At 40.8% G+C, this 24,096-nt stretch overlaps 1 protein-coding gene across 6 annotated transcripts in view; it reads right to left on the reverse strand.

Moving 5' to 3' along the window:
- Positions 1 to 24,096, reverse strand: part of CPEB3 (cytoplasmic polyadenylation element binding protein 3) — a gene marked incomplete at its 5' end in the record, with an annotated part of 131,843 nt that overhangs the window by 34,341 nt on the left and 73,406 nt on the right. For all 6 annotated transcript variants that reach the window (XM_081157525.1, XM_081157524.1, XM_081157523.1 and 3 more), the window contains one exon: positions 9,804 to 9,922. In XM_081157525.1, the coding sequence (XP_081013651.1) occupies positions 9,804 to 9,922 (119 nt within the window). The remainder of the gene's footprint in view (positions 1 to 9,803; positions 9,923 to 24,096) is intronic.

Raw genomic sequence — 24,096 nt, forward strand, 5'->3', positions numbered from 1 at the left:
ACCTATCTTTTGCATTATACCTACTGATATCCATACTGTGATGTATCAAAATATGGAATGCGGTTGAACTAATTGAACAAACTGTTGTAGAAACTTCGCTCCAATCCAGGACTTTTCCTCACTTATTTCCTGCTACTGCTCTGAAAGGGTTGCTTCCATAGAAATTAAATTAAACGGTTAAGAGTATAGTAAATCTGAATAACAGATAACTGTTCAAAGAATTGAAAGTTTTCTGACTAAACAAAAGAGATGTTACCAAATCAGTTTGACGATTTCTCTATCAATAAAGAATAAAATATCTAATTGTAGTTCTATATAGAAACTAAAGTTTCACCCTAGTTAAAACTAAACGTCATTATTAATAGAGGTAAGATTAGGGGCGGTGCTAGAGAAAAAAATTAAGAAATGCAATATGGGTCACTTATTTTGACAGGAAGCTATAACATCATTTCCTAAAAAGAAAATTTCATTGAAGATTTCAAGAGACTCTATGTTGTAATTAAATATAAAATGCATTTAATTGTATCTTTAATAACAGGATACAAGAAAACATACAGTTTTAGTAAGAACAGCTTTTTGCTTTTTATTTTATTTTTTTTTAATCCTCCCTCGATGATATTTTTTTAATTTTACTGATTTTTTGGGAAAGAGAGAGAAACACTGATGTGAGAGAGAAGCATCAACAGGTTGCCTCCCATCAAACCCACAACCGAGCTATGTGCCCTGCCCAGGAATTGAACCCACAGCCTTTTGGTGGATGGGATGATACTCCCACCAAATGAGCCACCCGGCCAGGGCAGTAAGAATAGTTTTTAATACAAACCTTAGGGCTTCAAGTTTCTGAATATGACTAAGTCTCCCTATAGCTCTAGGATTCTCTCAGTTTAGACCCCTGTTTAGAATTCAGATATTCATCGACCAATGAATAATGTTATTTGAGCTCATTTTGAACATTTCACCCTACATTGCATCCTTGTCTGGTCATTTCCTCAGAACACAAACTAGCAGTCACATGAGCATCCTACTGCATAGCGCATCCTTTTTATGTTCATCTCAAGGCTGCTCCAAAAAGCAACCAAACTGTTTCGAGTACACAGTGCAATCTGGTGACCAGCGGGAAACTACCTGACCAAAACCCACCTCACTGCCACTGTTGTTTCCCATGAAGTACACAGCTAAAGCCCCACCCCCAGCCCCCAATTTCCCCTGTCCTCTATTCAATACCCTTCAAACTCCTATTGAAGCTCTTCAGGAAAAGTCCCCATTTTCCTCCCCATAATCCTACAATCCTTTCAATCTACATGAATCAGAAAAACAATACTGCAGAACTGTCAGGATTGCTCTCCCCAGCAAGCCGCAGCATCCTGGCTCTTCTGACACCCAGGATGAGTCAGCTAGGTCCGCTGACATGCAGCTGCACCAGCTCAGCTGTAGCGTAATGAACTCAGACCCAACCCAGTTGTCAGCAATTCTATTTTAAGCACCACAGACCTCACAGAAAGACTGGAGTGCCCCACAGTATCACAAATAAACTAGTTTGTGGTTTGTGAGGCATCTTTCTCTCTTCCATGGTATAAGGGCTTGTTTTATTATTATTGACCACCAAAACTAACAGCTTTGGACTGTGGTTTGAACTCTTCAAAGTACATTCATGTTTGGTATCTCATTTCAACCTAATTTGTACCACATAGCTCTCTAACAAAAAGGTGAGCCAATTTCCAGGAGTTTAGATGCTACCTATTATTCTCAAAGGCTGCCCTCCGGCCAATGCAGAGGGGGAGGCTTGTGGCCAGAAAGGAACTTAAGAGCTGATCAGAGTCATTGGCCTTGACAAGATTATGTACCCTGGACAGCTCTGGGGCCTCCAGTCAGAACTCCATTGGGCCTTAAAGCAAAAAGCTGTAAGTCTTACACTCAGCCTACTTCCCCCATTCTTTAGATAAGTGCACAGCCATGCAATGCTTACCGACCAGGATATGTTCTCAGAAATGTGTTAGGTGATTTCGTCGTTGTGAGAACATCATAAAGTGCACTTACACAAACCTAGATGGTGCAGCCTCCTACTGTAATTGTATGTGCTATATTTTTACATGACTGGCAGTCCGGTAACTTGTTTCACCAGCATCCCCACACACATGAGTAATGTGTTGTACTATGATGTTACAACGGCTGTGACATCACTAAGAGATAAGAATTTTCATCTCCACTTTAATCTTATGGAATTGCTATCGTATATGTGGTCTGTCGTTGACCAAAACGTCATTATGTGGTGCATGACTGTAGATCACAGGCCCCATAAAGCCTTGTCAAAGCCAGGCTTCTTCCTAGACAGAGAGCCAGAAGTAACCCTAGGGAATTCTCTCATGCTCTCCCAGAATGTTCCAGGTCCACTATCAGGGTCAGAAACAGTCCAAGAACAAAAAGGAAACCCCTGCCATCTGCACCAAGCTGCACAACCTGCCGGATGCATGGAAACCACAGGCTTACAGCCCTCTAGGAGCTTCAGTTACTGCTGAACAACTAAAACAGCTCTCTGTATAGTTTCATAAGGGCATCCAATACAAAAAGAGAGCATGCGTACACTGTGCTCCCAAATGGCTATGCACATCCTTGCCTTATGCTTGACTTAATAAATCCATTATTAATTAAATGCTATGATAAATAACTATACTTATAAGCAGAAGAGATTCAAGGGTACACCTTCCTTTGGCTTTCATAACTCCTTCCGGAACATCTGACCACATTGCCCTTTGAGCCCCTGCCCCCGCCTTTCCCAGCCCAACTACTCCCTATAAAACAACCTAGAGCTTATCATTACTGCTGATGCTTCCACATCACTTAGAAAGTATAAGCATGACAGATGAGTCCCTTTTGAAGAAGAAATTAAGACTTTTGACCACCTACACTGCACCATTGTGCTAGGCATTTTACACATATGATTAGTCTTAAACTCACTGTAACTGTTATGCTGCAAGAATTATACCTACTTTAGAGATAAGGAAATGAAGGATCAGAAGAGTAAAGTCAACTCAGGACTGAAACCCATATTTATCTGACCCCAAAGCCTATATACTCTGTACTTTTCCCCTTGCAATGATGTCATGTGCTTGTGAGGCTCCCCGTCCTCCAGGCTACTGGCCACCAGTTATGCTTACTGACAGTCTCCTGGACAAGTCAGTGTGCACTTTCATTTGTGACTGATTAACCTCTTTCTTCTTTCCAAACTTATTCTGCCTATTTTCAATGCATTAAAGAAGTAACCGATAGACTCTTACACCTAACAAACCTAGCAGTTAGAAAAGGTCAAGAAAATGACTTAGCAATGAAATGGGCACTGTATTCAGCTATTTTAACTTCTGGGTTCTCAGCCTCAAGCAATTGTGCTCTGCAGCCATACGATTTTGTCCAACGTGTACTTTCAGCTCCATGGTATGAGAACAAGGATGTTGTTACTGGCGTGCTGATCACTAAAACTCTTGAGAGGAATGTACACATAAAAGTTCAAATGACCTAAGTTTTTCCTGGGAAGAAGCCTATTCTCTGAGTGTGCTTCATGGAATACTAATTCTATTGAAATCTTCACAAGTATAATTCCAAGCCAGGTATATAATATGCTGGATGAAACAATATTACACAAATTTACTTACTGCAAAACTTGTCAGAACTATAATATATCAATGTTTCCCAAATGGTTTTGCCTATTGAACCTTTAATTAAAGGAGAAGATATAAAATGCACAGTCAGTGCTCAATAAGTGACACCTATTATTATGATGAGCAAACCTTTTTGTCAATGTTCCTCTCAAGAGACCAGTGTTTGGATGGAACAAGTGCTCTTCAGAACACACTTTGGAAAACACTGAATATGGGATGGGGTGGCTGTTTTGTCCACTAGATACTGCCTAATACACTGGAACTGCAGCACCTTTTAGGCCTCCCTAGGAAGGAATAACAGCTTCCAAAGACTCAAGCACTAAGAAACTCTGGATCCATTTTTAAATCATAGATTTGGGGGCGGGGGGGGGGGGGATAGGATTAATTATGAAGAGGAGGTACTGCTCTCATTCTAGGGGAGAAATCCTTTGGAGAAATTCCTATGGTGGAAGGTGTACAAACCACAAATTTAGACCAAGGATTCAAGAAAAAAATAAATAAATAAGGAAGATCAGACATGCTGAAGATTTCCCAGGTGGGCTAGAACAAAACCAGCTTTGACTGAACCAAGATAAAATGATGGTGGTTGTCTTAGAAGGCAGCAGATGGAGAAAGAGTCTGAGTGACTATACCACAACCCGAGGACTGAGGCTGTCAGTCAAGATGCCCTATCTACTTTTCCCAACGTACTTCTCCTCTACTCCCTTTCATACATTTGTGCTCTCTCTAACCAGCCTAGATGTTCTCCACTCACCACAGTCTGTGTTCATACTGCTGTCTTTCTCGAAAATGCCTGTGTACCCACCCCTCCACCCCTCTCCCGGCCAATCTCCAAAGCCTCTGAATCCTTCAAGGCCTAGTTCAAATGACACTTCTTCAAGAAGCTTTCTTTTATCACTCCAGGTATATATAAACTCTCCAAAGTACTTAATTTATGTCTTATCTTCACTGTATTTATTTTCCTTAATTTGACAAATATTTAAGAACTTTTATGTGCCAGGCTCTATAGAAGTACATATTTAAATATTTGTTTTATCTACCCATTATACTATGAACTTTTTGATACAGGATTTTATGCCTGATTTAGATTAAGTTCTGATTCATAGTAACCAGTATGAATGCCTTGCCCACAGTATGCACTCAAAGGTGAATTAAAGGAAGGAAGGCAAATTGTTTTAAAAAGATGGCTGTATGTGGGCTGGAGATAGCTGTAACAGCAGGTATGATCTGCTGTAGATGGTGCAGTGATCAGAGAAGGCTTCAGGAAAAAGATGGCATTTGAAAGGGGTCTTAAAATAAGGAAAGGAATTAGAAATTAAGATGAGAACAGAATATTTCAGTTAATTGAATATGGGGTTCAGAAGGAAAGCAGAAAAAGGTAAGATTGAAAAAAAATTTCAAGTCAGACTGGGAAGATATTAAATTGTGGGCAAAAGGATCTGAATGACTTTTGTAACTAAAGAGGAGTGATGAAAAGTGCTAGAGATCTCATTAATATGTAGATGGGGGCAAGAGAGACCAGAATAATAAATATACTGGACAGGATTAAAAATTAAAGAATTAAACCAGCCTCTATTTCCAGCTTCCTTGCTCCCAACATTTTATTTCAATTTTTGTTTTCAAGTTTTAAGTGGATGGCCACATTACCTAAGCAATAACCTAAAGAACTGACTTTCCATACGCACACATCAGTCTGGTAAGACAGTTTTTAAATATGGGGGGGGGGGCAAAAGTAAGTGTATAGTTGTATGAAACAGAGACCTCATTCTTTTACTATTAATTTAATTATTGTATTATTTATTTGTATTATTTGTCATATTATTATTATTATTATTTTGTATTCTTCCTTATGATTTATCTTTTAGGTAATGATGGTTGGTAATTGAACCTACTTTTGCCCATCCTTGTATATAGCAAATCAATCTGTCATATTTCAGGATATTTATAAATTGTGATTGTGCTATAAATTTCAAGGAGGAGGAAGCAGGAAGCTTTTCTGATACTCCTTTCAAGGTGTTTACTACCCCACATCTCTAGCCACAGTGTCCTATAAGGCAAGAACCATCACCACCTCCTTCCTTGCCTCCCTTTTCAATCCCGATCTCTGTTAGACTCTCCTAGGTTGGCTGCTCTCTCAGACTGCTGCCTCCAACTTTTAGGTTCCAGTCTATTTATACATTCAAAAAGTACAGTCACCTTAACGAGAAGGGCCACTGTCACAATGTCTGCCTGCTTTGCTAGGGGCCTGGATGGGGACACAGTTATCTGGGATGCCTGGGACATCTAAGCTATGGAATTCCTCTTGCTGCAGGGGGAAAAATCATGTATCGAGACATTTTGTAATAGCTCCTGCTCTTGTCAATTTGACCACCCATTCTTTGGGGCTAAGAAGTCAATTAATCAGGCCACAAACACAGTTTCTTCTGCCATCTTTCAGGATCAGACCTGTACATAGAACAGTCTGAGTGGAGCCATTTAATGAAAGGTAATCATAGACCAAAACTGTCTCCCTAATACTACCTGAAATCCACTAATTAGGGATTTGTTTGAGTTGAAAACAGACATGATCTGAGAAGGTTTAAGTCAGAGGGAACCTTGCTATCAGGCTCTGTATTAGGAAAAGGATCTGATTAACCCAACCACACAAGGGGAACAGGGTTTAGGGCAGGGGGAGGGGGTGGGAGAGGGAGGAGAGGGGAAGGACGAAGGACAGAAAACCTGGGAGGTCATTTTGGAACATGGTGTATTTCCAAGGAGAAATACAGGGAGGATGGAGAGAACTCAACAACAGAATGAGGGCACTGGGATACTGAAAGGCAGCCAAGCTAAGAAGTAGAAAAAGTGAGAAAGAGCCATAGCTCAGAGAGTGTGGTGAATGAGCTCCAATCGCTGACTTTACCTTGAGCTACCGCCAAGGTGCTCATTTACTCCCAAAGGTTCAACCCAAAGTGAGGTGGAATGCACTGAAACCTGGAAGGGAAGTGCTGCCAAAGGAGGCTGGGAGCGAGAGGCCTGGAGGTGAAGCACAGGAAGGGAAGGTTTCAAAAATGGAGCCAAAAGAGTTGGAACCCAAAATGGGATCCAGTTCATTAGAATTACGGGTATTTGGGGACTTTTATGTTTCTCAGCCTAAATTTCATTCAAATTGTTTATGCTGGAAATTCTGAGTATACTTGGGTCAAAGAAATGTGATCGGCAGCCACCATTCATAATTCACTAAGCTCCAATAAAACTGCTTCGCTTGAACTCAGAAAACGAAAACTGCAATAAGGCAAAAATTTGTAGAAACACAAACAATGAAAGTTAGGTTCTCCATAAACATCTCCAAAACAGATAATTACACTAATTATTTTCAAAAGTCCTTCAAGCCAAAGGTAGATAATACACGTTTGGAGTGATGTTGCCTCCATACCACCTCCATCTGCAACCACCACTTCTCATTCCCCTCTTAAAAGATGCCCAGGCCTGGTGAGGCTTGCCTCGACCAGGGATCTCCTCCTCCCCCCACAGAGTCAGTGATGAGCCTTCCAAGGTACAGGAGACCCATCTGCTCATCTCTAGTCTTTCCCCGTCAATTCAACTGCTTCCTAATCTACTATGGGCATAATTATCTTAATGTGTACTTCTACCTTTCTGCCCTTCTGTATATAGAAGTATATTTCTAACCTCCTCCTAGAGTATATGACCAATCCCACCATAGCCCTTCCTAGCTCACTACCATTCTACCGATGTGCCAGTGGCAGCACTCTCTGCAGGTTGACCATTTACCTGTCAGGCATCTGACCCTGACAAATTGGGTTTGGTCTTTCTAATCTCACACTATTCCAAAGATATTTAGAGAAGTTATTTCAGCTTTATTTTTACTCAGATGAAGCCTGCACACTCCCATGGTGGTCAGTCCCCATGTCTCCCTCATAACACACAGCCTCTCCACACTGTTAAAATTAAGAACAAAGTTAACAAAGGTTCTCTACTCTTTTTCCCGAAGTACTGTTTTCTACTATTTTCCCCACATGTATGCTACCCTATTCAACACTGTTAACTGTTATGAAAAAAATTTTTAAACTTTTTTTTTAATTGTTCAAAATATTACAGATGTCTCTTTTTCTCCCCATTGATGCATTCCACCCACCCCACCCTCTGCCGTCCCTTACCACACCATTATGTCCTTGGGTTAGGCATATATGCATATAAGTTCTTTGGTTAATCTCTCCCCCTCCACTCAGCCACCCCCCTCCTTCCCTCTGAGATTCATCAGTCTAATCCATGCTTCCACGTCATTAAATCTATTCTGTTCATCAGTTTATTATGTTCTTTAGATTCCACATATAAGTGAAATCATGTGATTTTTGTCTTTCTCTGCCTGGCTTATTTCGCTTAACATAATATTCTCCAGGTCCTTCCATACTGTCCCAAATGGTACGAGATCCTTCTTCTTTACAGCTGCATAGTATTCCGTGGTGTAAATGTCCCACAACTTTTAAATCAACTTATCCACTGATGGGAACTTGGGCTGTTTCCAGATCTGTTATGAAAATTTTTTTAATGGCCCCAGAATTTAAAATTACAGTGGCACTTTCACACTTGTTAAAATCATCGCTTCTCCTTCTGCATCCATTATTCGAATATGCTCAATATTCCCATTCTTTAGTAACCTCTCTTCTGCTTTACATACTGCAGTCTCCCCCTTAGAGGTGGTGAAGTCCCAGCATCATTCTTTTGCAACCAATTGTAAACTCTGATCTAGATATCATCATTTTTTCCCAACAGATGTTACCATGTAGATAAGCTCTAACTTTGCTCTTCTAAATCCAATAGCACTGGTAGACTAACAGCACCATCCAGTTACATTTGCACAAGGACCTGACCTCACCAAATGTTTTCACATTCACTTTCCTCTTACCTGAGCCTCTGACATCCCAGAGACAGACCATTAATCTTCCCGTCTTATAGATGAGGAAACCAAGATGCAGCAAGGATTAGGTGACTTTATTCAGAGCCAAGCAGATATTTAAATGCTAAAGTCAAGACTCTGACTTTATTTTTTAATTTATCTTTATGGTTGAAAGTATTACAGATGTCTCCCTTCCCCCCCAATGACCCCTTCCTCCCCGCTCCACCCCCTCCCCAGGCCTTCACCACACTATGGTCTGTGTCCATGGGTTATGCATATAAGTTCTTTGGTTAATCTCTTCCCAACTCCTCCTCCCCAGACCCCCACCAAGACTCCAACTCCTATGTCCAATCTCTACTCTTTTCCCATGCACATTTCTGAGAATACATCCAGCTGTCAAGCAAGCCCCACTCTTCTGGTGTGAGTCTTACAGGGGATGCTGCAAACCCCATGATAGATAAATGCCTTGGACCCCATCACTATTTGTATTCTGTTTCCCACTCCTAGCACCAAGTCTCGACAAACTCACCCCTCCCAACTTCCCACAGATCCTCACTTCCTCCATATTTACTGAGTTCTTTTCTTCTGCTCAAAACACAGTCTTGTCCCTTCTCCACTCATACCCACTCTGCCAGGAAAAAGATAGCAGTCTGCCTGTCTTACCCAATGACTTACACTCGTTGGTTCAGTAACCACAAACTCCTAACCACAAACTGTATTAGTGTGCATTTGTTTATGGCTTGAGGTCCATGTTCTCTGTCCTTCCCCCCTCCTGCCCTGTTCGAAGCTCCCCATTTGAGAGTGTAAGCTCCTGGCCCAGAGGCTCTATTTAGCCAGCTGTGGGTACTCAGTACAATGCCTTGCATTCAAAGGCACATAAACATTGACAATTATGATTAAAAAAAAAATTACTCTTGTCCTCGATCTGAAACAATAACAGAAACCAGCTGCCAAAACCATTAAGAGCGTCCTTTACTTCAATTAAGAGATTCTGAATAGGAATTAGCTTAAAAGAGCTGTAAAGTGAAAAAGACAAGGGCACATTTGTTTACATGCGGTCCCAAAGGTATAAAACGAAATACTGAGTACTTTGTTATTAGCTTCCCATCAACAACAATCCAGCTCCACTGCACAGCAAGGTCACCCCGGGTGAGAGGGTCCTAGTTACCAACAGTCCCATTACAAGGAGGAGGCCGTCAGCTATTTCAACAGCACGCGTGTTCTAGAAAAGCAACAGCTGGCTACGGGTTACGTACCGGTTTGTCCTTGATGGTGGGGCTTGACACGCACAGGTACAGCTTCCCATCTTCTTCTAGGCAGGCATCTATCAAAGCTTGCACTGAGCTCTCCTCCTGGAACAGCAGAAAGGCATAGCCTTGGGGAGAACAAAGCAAAGGGCGCGGGGAGGGGAGGGGTCAGTAAGTCGAACTCGAAATGCCACTTAGAACTTTATCTATTGTTTTACTTGGCAAGTGCTTGCTACAATCTAAGAAGCTAAAGCAGGACTCAGGCAAGTGGTAGTTACTGAGACCCTCACGTGCCAGGCATTGCATCAGGTGCTCTACAGGCACCACCTTGCTTTAGGCTTGCCACTTGTAGCAACATGGGGACACCCTGAAAACATCACACTAAGTGAAAAAAAGCCAGGAGCAAAATACCACATATTGTACAATTCCATGTATGCAGAACGTCCATAATAGGCAAATCTAGAGACAAAAAACAGATTAGTGGTTGCCTAGGCTAGGGGACTGGAGGGAACAGGCACAGGGTTTCTTCTGGGGATGATGAAAGTTTTCAAAAATTAGTTCTAGTGATGGTTGAATAAATCTGTGGACATACTGAAAACTACTGAACTATACATTTTAAATGGGTGAACTATATGGTATGCGAATTAATCTCAACAAAACTTGTCCAAAAAAAAAAAAAAAAAAGCCCAACAATAGGCTAGTGTGTTACTTCTGATGATGCTCTCTTTCTCCAAGGACACTCTCCTGTCTCATAACAGAGTATATGATGTATAAACATGGACACAGTCAGCTTTGTTCAGTTCAATTCAGTAAGATTCACTGAGCAACTTTGCAAGTGGGACACAATCTATGGATTATAAGAAAACTAAGATGAGAGAGACTAGGTTCCTACTGTCAAGAGAATTATGTAGAAGAAACAGACAATTAGACAATTAACTACTGGCTACAAAGCTCAGGGAGATAAGTTGGAGACAAAGGTGCCATGGGACCTCAGCGGAGTAAGGACTCTGACTTGGGAGAATCAGCAAAGACTTCAAAGAGGACAACAGATGTTCAAGGGGCCAACTCTGGCACTTACTGCCACACTGGTATTCATGAATGACAGCTGAGCAAGGGCTCATCATGAGCTAGTCTAAGCCTGGGCATTCACTATTCAACCTCTCTACAACCCTTATAGCTTTGCTAAGTCTCTCAGCTGTCACCTCCACTCCCCATCCTGCTACTGACCTCAAAGGAAACCATCACCAATACAGTTCTCCTCTGGTGTACTGCGTGCCAGAAAGATGGAAGTAGTGGAGGGATAAGAACCCTCACATTCAGAAGATTCTCATACATCAAAGATGCTAATCAACTGGCCTAGACACAAAGCTCTCTGGAGTCCTGGGCAGCACGAACCAGCACCGGCAGTGGACAATGACTAATGGGTACTCTTTTAAATCCTTTTTCTGAACTCCTCATCTACTATACAGAGCAGCCAAGCAAATATAGCAGGAAAAAGATCAAGTACTATCCAGAACACCAAGAGTGACCACTGCAACAGGCAGAAGCCAACAAACAAAGGAAAGCACCCAGCCCACAGGAGTGGGTATACAGATGCAAGAGGGAGGCTGTCTATGTGGTAGGACCCAGAGCTGTTTTCTTGGCTTTGCTCCCAGGCTAGATGGGTCGAAGGGTTCAGTAGGTGGCCAGGCAAGAAAAATAAAGCCAAACTGCAAAACTATAAAAGATAATACATCATTTCTTCATATCTTTTCTCTTCTAGAAACAGTATCCAACTATCACCAAGCCCTAGGGACTCTATTAAAAATTCAGTATTTTCATTTAATGTGAAAACATTAATTCTATTTGCCAAAGAGAATATTAGAGATGACTGAGTTTAAAAATGCAAATATCACAAAGAGGAGGTGTTGACATGTGCTCTCAAACCTCCTGCCTCACCAGGTTAAATCCTGGTGCAGATCTTCCACAAAGGTCCTAGGGGCACAAGGGATATCTTGTGCTTGGAGAGAACCCTGCCTTTTTGATGAACAGCCACATCAAAAAGGCCTGGGGATGGGGCATACTCAGTAAGCTGGGATGGGGCACACTCAGTGAGCTGGGATGGGGCACGCTCAGTGAGCTGGGATGGGGCATGCTCAGTGAACTGTGATGGGGCATGCTCAGTGAGCTGGAGGATGGGCAGGCTCAGTGAGCTGGGATGGGGCACGCTCAGTGAGCTGGGGCGGTTGCCAGCTTCTTGCCTCCACCAGGCTGACTGTACCTTTCCTGCACATCACTGCCCACCCTCTACAATCTTCCACATCAAATCCTGCATTGGGTTCAACTTGGGCATCAGATGAAAAGGCCTTCCAAGCAAAACAAAATACATCAGAAAAAACCAAAATCACTCATGAGAACAGCTTTATGATACTTTCCCCTACTAAAACACCTTCTGATAGATACTTCTAGGTCAAACAAACCAAGAAGACAATAGAAATCAGAGGATTAAAAAAGAATGAGGAAGGAAGACTCCTTCAAACCCATTTCCCTCTTGATCTTCAGCAATTTAAGGTCAAAGTAAACAAAGGAGAAAAAAATCCCTTCAAGAACAAGGTCAACGTGAGACAGAAATTAAATCAATGATTCACTAAGATGCAAATTCCACATGGTGCTATGAAGAGAGTTCTGGACTAGGAGTCAGAAGGTCTGAATTTGGGTCTAAGTCCTAACATTTACTGTGTGTGGTAATAACAGCTAATAGCTACCATCTATTGAGCATCTACTATGTACCAGGCACTGTTCTAAGTGCCTTATACGTATTAACTCATTTCACCTTCACACACACTGGGAGGTAGGCACTATTTTAAATTCTGTTCTACAGTTAAAGAAACTGAAGAGTGATTAAAAGACTTGTTCAAGGCCAACCAGTAACTGGTGAAACTATGAACTTGAATATTAACTTAAAATTTGTAAGTCTTGGCTCTTTGCTCTGTAAAATGAAGAAACTAAGTATTTGTCCTGATTATCTTATAGAAATGTAGGTTATGAGATAATACATGTAAAGATCTTTGTAAACTAGGATATCATGCAAGTGCCAATTTTTCTTTTACTGCATTTTCAGTTATTTATGTGCTATGTAAAATTAAGCCAAGTTTTGCATATGTCTCACTATAAAATTAGAGTTAAAATTAATGACATATACTTTCTACTTTGCATTTGCAAGCATTTGGTGAATAAAGGGCAGTAATGTAGATACTACAGATAAACCTTAACGTTTTTTGAATGACAGTCTGGATATTACTGTAAAGAAACAAAGTGACTGAATATTAGCCATTTCCACCAGGAGAGAGAACTATCAGATGTGGTATTATTTGCTGATGTTAATACATTCTTTAAATAAAAGCCTATTATACCTATAAATCAAGCTCCTCAAACTGTCACTATGATGGCAGATTCTTCTATTAGTTTGAAAGGTATTAAAAAAACTTGGCCAAAAAATCATAAACTCCCTCCCCTCTGAGCAAGAGAGAGAGATAACAGGATTATCAAACTCCTGAAGTCTCAGAAATGGTGACCTTGTTTCCCAAATACCTGAGGAGTATGCAGGGGCTTTGGCGACATGGTGAGCTACAAGAGGCCCTCAACTCAGAGCCAGTATGTGGGTGAAAATATAGGCTCTGGGGGAAGCAGTAGGAACTCTTGGCACTGTCACCATCACAACCCTGGGTTACAGGCAGAAGAGATGGCAGAAAATTGCTTGCTTTCCCGCTGGTGCCAAACAAGTTGGGGGAGGATGGGTAGAACAGCGAAGGATTTTTGGACAAGCCTGGACTGACCAATGAACTTTTTGAGGGTAAAGAGGAAGAGGAAGGAAGGTATGGGGAGGAGGGAGTGCTAAGTTGGGAAAATTCCATTTTATTTGGCCATGTTTTTGAAGGGAAAATTTAATTAAAAGATTTTTTTCTCTTAATACCTGAGAACACATTAAGTATAATGAGCTTCAAAATGTTCTTGGCTACCTTTCAAAAACAAAGCTCCCTGAGTGCTTAAATACATAATTTTGCATGTTATGTTTTATACGGATCCCTAGTACAAATAACAATCACTATCAGTTTCACTACCATGAACACCAGTTACTTAGTACTTACAACGTGCCAGGCACTTTGCTCTAAATACTTTACATCTGTTAGCTCTTTTCATCCTCACAGAGAGTCTATGAGGTAAATATAGTTGTTATCATGACCATTTTACAGATGAGGAAAGTGATACTCCAAGAGGTTAAGGGGCATAGATTAAAATATAAAAACTAAATATAGGATAACCATCTAGGTCAGTTTCCAGAGTTCTCATTCTTTAGCCATTAACTTATGCTGTTTCACCTAAAAATGGTTAAGATAAATTTTCATTATCACTAGCAAATAAGGACTTGCCAATTTATTATTTATTGTCACTTTTGTGACAGTGATCATTTAACTGTCACAAAAGTGACAACAAATAATAATAAAAAATAAAAGTATTTTAGTAGCAAGAAATGGTAATCTGTGCCTAATATTTAAGGCCTATGTAGATATATCTGCTCTAATGTCCACAAAAACTATACTAAGAGTTGAAATGATGAATTTCAAAATAATCAGGAGAAGTTTAGATTTAGTTTTATATTTAGGTCAGTCAAATTTTCTTATTTAGTCAAGGTGCTTATTGGCTTTCAATGCATTTTTTAAGTTGAATATTTAGAATGAAGGCTCTTGAGGGAAAGAGGAGGTATCACTAAGTTAAATAAGATTTTAATGAAATGAGTATCACCATAACAGTAATAATTGACTTAAGCAAGAACTGTCTGGCAGATAACACCTTAACCAAATGATCAAACTTAACTTCAGCAACCACAGGGGAAAACTGACACCACTGTGTTGCATCTGTTCTGTACTGTGTCCCTCTCTCAATGCAGCACATCATCTGCGTGGTCTTCCTCTAACAGTGTTTCACCTGAGTCTCATTAAGAGGAGACAATCAGAAAGTTCCAAATTAAGTGATATTCTAGAAAACATCTGGTATGGACTTTTCAAATGATGTAAAAGACAAAAAGTCGGGGAAACTGTCTAAAGGAGAGTAAAGAGATGATAACTAAATGTAAGGCTAGATTTTGACTAGATCTTGGATTTTTTTAAAAACAGCTCTAAAAAATATTACTGGAACAGTCTGGATATTTCTTGTTCTCAAGAGACATATACGTATTATGAGGGGCCTTGATGTCTACAACTTATTCTCAGATGATTCATCAAAAAATATACATGTACATATACACATACAAATAGAAAAAAGAGAAAGCAAATGTAGCAAAATGCTAATAACTGGTGAATCTAGAGGATGGCTATAAAGGTGTTCATTGTACTATTCTTCTAACATTTTTGTAGGTTTGAAGTTTTTAAAAATAAAGATTTGTAAAAAAAGTTTAAAAACCACAAGCTCTTAATGAAGAAGAGTGTGGTCTTTTGAAAGAAGGAATAGCTCTTAAAATCAACTAATGCTCTTAATGATTTATATGTTTCAATATCAACTACAATAGGAAACAATTCCAGCTTATATGGCTGTGCCCTGAACTGCTGTTGCCTTCAGAAAATGGTGGCTGAATAAGCCATGGCAGGTTTCTGATTGAGTGAGATCAGCCCCAGAAGGAAGAATCCACGGTTTGAAGAGACAGAACTCTCTCCTCACACGGAATCCAGGCTCCCTGATTTCCTATGACCTTCCTAGAGAGACATGAAGGGCATTTCCCCAGCCAGAGCTGCCTGAGTTCAGACTTTTTTTTTTTTTTTTGGCACAGGAGGTCTGTTCCAAACATTCTCTCTCTGACCTTGGCTTTCAGGTCAGAGAATTTACCTGGTTTGCCTCAGGAGTCTTTGTCTTTGGATTCAATTCAATAGCACCAAAAATATTTAGGAGGTACAAGGCATGATGCTAGGCACTGAAGCTACAAAGATGATTAGAATAAGCTAAGGAAGAATCCTGCCCTAGAAAAACTCAGCCTGTAAATAAATAACTAAGAAACAACATGAAAAGTGCTATGTTGGGAGTATGTCCTACAGAATGCTGGTGAGAGATAAATGGAGCAGAGGCAGCCAAACATCAGGGAAAGTCATAGAGCAAAGGCCATCTCTGAGAAGGAAGAGAATTACTTTTCCAGGAAGTAAGGGCATTCCAAGGTCAGGAAAGAGCACAGGCCAAGGCACAGAAGGGATTGGTTCATTTGGAAAACAGTGAGTAGAGAGTTCATTAGTTAGAATACAGGACTGGGGGCAGTGGGTGGGAAGAGATAAGCAGCTCATCAACCCCCTGCCCACTGCCTGGAAAATACTGTAGGTCCCTGAACTGGAGTAATTTCATTTTTCTCTTGGGTGGGAACATCTGATCTCTCAGACTTACTGGACACTTACTATGTGTCTTAGGCACTGCGGGGATACTGACATGAGCAAGTCCTTGTTCTCAAGGAATGTATGAGCTAGTGCAAGAAGGTCAAAAATAAGTACATAAAGAACTCTAATCTAGAAACAATGCATTAAGGACCCAAATACGTATTTTTTTAAATGTTTTTTAAAGTTGAACTTTACAGAAAGAAAGACTTTTTCAGTGAAGATAGAGAAATCAGGGAAGACTTTCTGTAGATGGTGGCACAGGAACCAGACCCTAATAGTATGGCACAGGTGAAAAAATGACAAAGGATATTCCAAGGGAAGAAATTAGCCTAAGTTAAGATGAAAAGGTGGCCCTGCAGGTCCGGCCTAAGTCCATGGATTCCAAAATATTCCCCTTGGATTAAGAACCAATCCTATTTCTTTTACTATACTTACTACGTATGACTGAGGCTCAAATATTTTGGTTCTTGCCTGTTTTGTGTTTTTTATTACACTAGTAATTGTTGCTTTGTGGGCTTGTTGCTCGGCAGGCAGGGGTGGGGGAAGGTAGGAATGAACAAGAAAATAAATCTGATGGGTAGGATCAACTCAGAGTTGAAAACCGGCAATCTGTTTCCTGTGTTCTCAGTAAAGTCCTGCAGTCCAGGGCAGTGACCTGGGGCACTTGGGCTTAAAGTCTGCTCTTTTTACATAACACACATTCCCCGTATAAAGAGGTCCTTGTGAAATCTGCCAATCTGTCAGTTCCAGTCACAGTCAGTTCTAAGCACCTGACCAAGAAAACTGAGACCAGACTACAAATGTGGGAGGGAACTGGTCAAACTAGTTGGGCAGTTTTATTATTACTGAGCATTACATTTTCATCAGGGCTAAGGATACTAATATTATTTAGCACCTATTAAACCTAAATACTGTGTTGGTGCATAGGTGCACTGCCTCACATAACCCTTTTAATAACTCAAGTAGTATTAACCCTAAGTAGTATTAACTCAGATGAGTAAACTGAGGTTCAGAGATTCAATCACTGGCTCAATGTCATAGAGGTAGTAGCTGCTGGTGCCCACATCTGAGTCCACAAATACCTAGCACTTGCCTCACTGCTTGTTCTCTCCCTCATTCAGCAAGAGACCACTGAAATTCTACATTTTAACCCAGCAAATGCTTCCGTACAGATGACACTTAGTCTGGCTTTATATATACTGCCTGAACTTTGACAATCTAATTTCTCCTCCCCCTTGCACTTTAATACTCCTCTAATGAGTTCTTAATGCTGTCAGTGGGTTTTCTCTGGGCCACTATTTCCCCTTCTCAAGACTAAGGTTGTCCATTCTTTTTTATTTAATTTATTGATCTCAGAGAGAGAGGGAGAAGGAAGGAAGGAGGGAGGGAGGGAGGGAGGGAGGGAGGGAGGGAGGGAGGGAGGGAGGGAGGGAGGGAGGGAGGGAAGGAAGGAAACACTGACTTGTTCTACCCATCTATGCATTCGTTGGCCAACTCTTGTATGTGCCCTGACCGGGGGGGTCAAACTCGCAACCTTGGGGGTATCAGGATGACACTCCAACCAACTGAGCTACCTGGCCAGGGCTATCCATTCTATTTTGAAAGACAACCCAAGTCTTTACTCTCAGCTTTCAAAATTTTTCACCAGATCTTCTCAGTCAGCTTCCCATTTCAAACTCTTTCAAAGGACATATTCTCTCTTGGTCTCACTTGCTCATAGCCTTAGCCCTTACGCAATGCCTGCCAGCAAGTCCTGTCCGAGCTACACCCTCTTCTAACACATCCTCTCTGCCTCAGCCTGCCAAATTTGCACCTTCCATTTGACTTCCTGAAATCAACTCTCTTCCAAAGAAAGTTCTCGTCAGGAGTGATCTTGGCTTCTCCCCCTTTCCAGCACCTCTGCCCAGGCATAGCACAACAGGTACTGTGCTATGACCGACTAGAAAACGTCCCTATTTGTGTCCCTGCTCAGACTTTGTCCTGTGGCCTGTATATTCCTACTGTTTACTCCTTTCTGTACAGTCCCTCAAACTATAAATGCTTCAAAATCAACGACTAACTCTTACAGTTCATCTTCACATAAGTGCTTAATAAAACAATTTAAACTGAGGGTATGCAAAGCTTTTAAAAGCAACAATAGGATGCTGCTCCACCTATCAAAACAGGACAAAACAAAAAGCCCACTCTTGCTGCCCTGCAGTGCAGCTTCCCCGTTTTTACAAAAAAATCCTTTCTCAGAATAAAAATTTCAGTTGGTTAAATATTAAAATACAGTATTCACCAGAGTGTGAGTACTAAAAGCCAGACCTGCATTAAATAAAAAAGGGTGGGGAGCAAAGTATTACTCAAAAGCTTAGAACCTGTAAAAGGTTAAGTACAGGCTGAAATGCCTTAGCTTCCTAATTTGAGCAGTTTATGTAACTCAAAAGGTGGAAAAATTTGGAATCTGGGCCTAAAACAACACTGACTTATTTCCATTCAAGTTATGCTACATGGGGAAAAAAATGTGAAGCTTGAAAACTTTCCTTCCAAAGCAAAATTCAGACAAACTGGAGGAAAAAGAAATAGATGCCGTGAATCCAGCCCAATGCAGCTTCACAATGACCTATTTTTGTCCATTTAAAGTGGAGCCTCTTTCCTGGTGTGGCTCGATTTATGCCAGGTTCACAAACCATGTTGGCATTTGGTATAAACTTCCACAACGACATGGCCTTGATCACAAGGACTAGCAGTCAAGCCAGTCTGGCCAGTGCAGAGGAAAGAAATAATCACCAGTAGAAACAGCCACTTAGAAGTACACACTTTACTCAAGGTGGATGGGAACCATCAGAGCGCAAGGCATGCGCCACTCTTGCATAAATATGCATGCCTATTACTGTTCCTGTTCACCTGGACCCTATGCCCATGCGCTGCCAGAGCTGAAGCTGGTTGCCCAAGCGGGCTGAGGATGACAGCTTCCTCCCGTCCACTGCCAGCACCACCAACTTCTGAACATGGTTTCAGAGCCACGTGGCCAACCTCCTGTCCAACATCTGCAGCTGGCTGCTATCCTTGTCTCTGTCCCAGACGTCTCTGCCAACAGCGTTAGTGCAGCTGTGCTTACTGCCCAGGAGGTGCCAACTCTTCTTCTTGGCCCCAGCCCCGCCACAAGAGGTGAGACTAATGGCAGTATAAGGAGCAGCTGCTTAGTACAGAACCAGGGGTAGAAGGCTCAGAGGGGGTAGATTTTTTTTTTTTGGAGCTCCAGTGACAGCAACTTTGGATATGGGCAACTCTCCTAGGAGGAAATGAAGAAGGTTATGCTAAACTATCATCATAAAAGTTTGTCATGCCCAACTTATCTTCCTAGCTGCCACAATCACAGCCCCATGCTCAAGGAAGCAGAACTAAGATTTTTTGTTTTTTAAATAAGCAGTCAAGGATTCTAAGGCCACTATAATTAGGATGACCTATGTCACAGCTAGGTGTTAAAAGATGAAGTGGGCGAATCATATTCCCTCTCTCTGGAATTCAACTAGAAATATGAAAATAATATGCCCACAGAGAGAAGCACACATGCAGAAAAGAGTCATGATAACAGTGGAACATTACAGTGAAGAATAGTTTCCACTGTTCAAATCCCTACAGCCTGCCATCCCCAACACAGTCCCCATGACACCTGGTTCTATCACAGCACCTATTTGGGGGCTTCCTTGTCACTCATAACCACACTCTCAATTTGAGGTAGCACAAGAGAACCTCTTATCTTTGAAGTAAAAAACTCAACTACAAAGCAGTGTACTCACATCCAGAAATGGTGTGGCATAACACAAGAGGCAGAATTTCACGGTCCATCTACAGCTAAAGGGGGCAGCTCAGAACTACAACCTCATCCTAAACCAGCTCTTGGAAACACCCCTGCAATGTGAGTATAAACAACACAACAGAAGAATTCAGGAAAAACCCAAGGATTACTTTCATTTTTATTTTTTATTTTTTTCACTTTCATTTTTAAATAGCTATGAGTGTACCGTGGGTCATGTAGCTTAAGTTGCTAATTTTTATATAAAATACAGCCTTATAAATAATAGCACAATTTATCAGATTAGTTTAAACCTACCTTCCTTTCCCTCAAATGATACACACTAGCAAAACCAATAAAAACTACTTCCTTTATAATCCACTGGGTAAAGCACTATAAAAGCTGTGTGTACTTCAGAAAAGATACTTTACCTTTTGAGTCTCAGTTTAAATTGTGTTAGAATGAGATGATCTTTAAGAAACTTACCAGGTCTAAAATCTGATGGATTCTACTCTCTAAGCAACTGATGAACTCATCATTTGCAAAGATAAAAATTCATTCATTTAACAAATATCTGCTGGCCAGCCATTGAGGCAGGTATGCAAGGTACTGGGATCAAAAACATAATAAAAACCCTACTCTCGTTAAAACTTACATTGCAATCTGGAAAACAAACAGAAAAACATATCTAATTTTTTCAGGTCATGAAAAACACTGAAGAAAAATAAAATGAGGGAAAGAGGCACAGAGAGAAAGAGTATCGATAAGAGGGGGTGCCTATTTTAGATAAGGAAGGCAGGAAAGATCTCTGTTGAGGTGATATTTGAACAGAAGTCTAAAGGAAGAGATGAGCAGACCATTCAGAAATCTGGGGGAAGATGGTCTAAGACAAATTGAAGAACTAAGACTCTCGGAAGCCTTAGCTGACCTTCAAGGGATAACAAAGAAGTCAGTGTGGCCAGAGTGGGTAAGGGAGAGAAGGACAGGAGATGGTGTCAAAGAACACCCAAGATTCAACAGACCCGAGAAGACAATGCTTAAACACTTCAAGTACAAGATCCATACTAATGTGTTCCTGGCTTCTGCAGGGGCCCCTTATTTTCCAAACACACAGGCAAAAAGGTAAGTTCACAATTGTAATGTACCATTTATCTGACTTGGAACTAAGCAAAAAATGTGCTGCAGATGTCCAAATTAGCATAAACTTCATAAAGAAAATTGCTTTGGGAAGCCATGTGATATGAAATCTGGAGTCATTAAGACTTTCCTTTAACTTTGGTTAAGCTTCTGCGAATTTATCCTTAAAAATAAGTAATTTGAAAGAAAAACCATATACAAGGATATATTAACAGAAGCATTATTTATAATGGCCTAAATGACCAACAAGCAAGTAAATTATGATGCAAAAATAGGTTAGGCAGTCTCTTTAAAATATGAAAATTATGTGAAAACATGGGAGGAAGGTGAATAGAAAATTGTACCTGCTATTATTATACCCCACAAAATGTATATATGAATAAAAAGACTGAAAGGAAACAGGAAAATGATGATGGTTGGTTCTTCTAGGGAGGCAGAATTATTCTTATTATTTATGTAATAACACTTGTTCAATGCAAACCAGATTGCTTTGTTCTGGTTTTACTACTTCATTACAATATTAAGGCCTATAATTAGGATAACAATAGAAATTACTACGATTACATACGTAACAAAGAGGGTCATGCCCTCTTCTCTACTCAGAAGGACTTGTCAGTAAACCCTGCACCATCTGATGGTGTTGACTAGTCTTTCTTGCTGCTTCTTTCCTTTAGCTCCACAGCCACAGATACACTCCCAGTCCTTCACTCACCCACATCTCCACTGCCATGTCCTCTTCTTTCCGGGTTCCTAATAAAATTTACTTATTACCTGTTTTTCATTTTCTTCTCCCTCCTTCTATAAAACTGACTCTTGAAGGATGTAACCTCCAGCCACAGTCTCTTTTCCACAAAGTCCCTACAGTTCCAATTGCCCATTAGGAATGCCTTCTCAGGTAAGAGGTGAGGACATGCCAGACTCTACATGTCCTTAATCAGATCATCACTACACCAAACTGGTTTTCTCTATATTGACTCTCCTACATTCAGCAGTGCCATGATGCTCCCATTCAGTGAAAGGAATTTTTAGTACAACCCTGCCATCAAATCTGCCACCATCATGATCTACTCTATCGCTACGAACCACTGGTCCCTTTTTCCCCTAACTCTAGTATTATCTAAATGCTAATATCTTGGGTCTTTGTGGTCCTCATTACTTCTTATGAGCTCGATTTCAGAAAACTACTAAATGATTTTACTGATCCTGCCTAAAAAAACAAAACAAAACAAAAACAAAACAAATTAAAAAAAAACCCCATTGCCCCTTAAAAAAAAGAGCCTTCAATGATATATGGGCACTATGAAACTATTTTATGTGTATTTTCCCATTTTATCCTATAGCAAACTGAAGTAAACACTATTATTATTTTCATTTTGTAGATTTTTTAAAAAGGAGATTTAGGAAGATTAATATAATCAGCCCAAAGATACTTGCAATGGCAAGTAGTGGCACAGAAATTCAATTGAGGCAGCTTACGCCAGAGTCTGTACTTTTGATCACTGGTTATAGGTGCCAAGTTCTAGGCCTGGGAGTGAAGCTACAACATAACCTGCCTTGACTATGCAGGGCCATTCTCATTCTCTGGGCCATTCTCCCCGCCTTCCCCAATGAGAATAGTGTAATATTTAGGAAACTTGGGCGCTGAGGTCAGCCTGTTTAGGCTCAAGCCTCCATCCTATCATTTAACACAGGTGGGGAACATCCAGCCCATGAAATCATTTGGGTGGCCCTGCCAAGTCAATATAAACTGATACCCCTTTTTAAAGTCACAATATTCTCTATTTTTCCTTTAGAGAACTACCACTATTTGTAACTATGTATTTTATGACCACTTGACTGTGCTCTTATCTTCCCCACAGGACTGAGTTCATGAGGTCTGAGAAGAATCATAGAGACACACACTCCGACTTCCGTGCCTTCTTACGCCTCCTGTGCTCTTGGCGGTGCTCCGCAGAACGCCAAGCAACTGCCTGCTTGTGGCCCACAGAGCGATCCAGAGGGCCCTGCATATCCTTCAGTGGCGGTAAACGCCTCAGTGCCCCCGCAGGGGAGGGCCGCAGCCTCCACCGCCTTCCGCTCTGCTTGACCCAACTACACTTAAGTGGATAGCTGATGTGTCTGGCTGCTGTTTCTCTATGTGGATTTTAAGCTCTCTAGAGTTCACTGAAATGGTCATGGTTTTACAAACTCTACTCCACCTCTGTATAGTAAACCTGATAGATGAATGAATGAATGAATGAAAACTATAGGGGATGGTTCATGTTTTCCTCTCTACTTACACATAAGCCTAAAATGTATAGCCAAACAAACTATACCTAGTGGCCAACCTAAGGTGACCTAAAGAAAAGTAGAATGGGAAAAAGGGGCACTACCAAGAAGGCACAAACCTGAATTAAAACCTAAGGAATTTAAGGAAAAGTGGAAAAAACACAAAGGGGCATTATTAAAAAGACACAATAGTTTGGGGTGAGCTACTCAGATGTCCTCAACATTCAAAGTATTGGGCACAGATTCTCCATGTTAACTTCAATCTTGGAATAACATCAAATTTCTTTAGGTCCTTCCCAAATAGGTCAACCATCAAACTTTAGCTAAGAGCAAAACACAACAGGAGCCAATCGTATGATAATAATTTCTCCTCCTTGACCCCAATCTCTGAGGACACAAGCCTGAGGACCAGAATCAGGAGATCCAAATTCTCTTCTTGGCCTGGCTCTCGTTGGTCCATCTCCAAACTTAACCTCAGCTGTAAAATAAGGGCACCAGTTCTAGTGTTCTACAATTCTGTATTATTATGCTGTTATATAGAAGTGGTACCAAAACCGTGGAGTTTATAGAGTTGCTAAACTCTGTACTGTTCAGACCAACCAAATGATCCCTCTCCAATCTTCAGTAACCAATTTAAGTAGGATATTGTAAAAGTGACATATAGAAAGAAAAGGTAGACAAGGAGAATGGTGGTCCAGAAATCATTAGGTGTAAGGCATGACTA

The sequence above is a fragment of the Miniopterus schreibersii genome (genome assembly GCF_964146895.1).
Source record: "Miniopterus schreibersii genome assembly, chromosome: 14".
In the NCBI taxonomy this organism is placed as follows: Eukaryota; Metazoa; Chordata; class Mammalia; order Chiroptera; family Miniopteridae; genus Miniopterus; species Miniopterus schreibersii.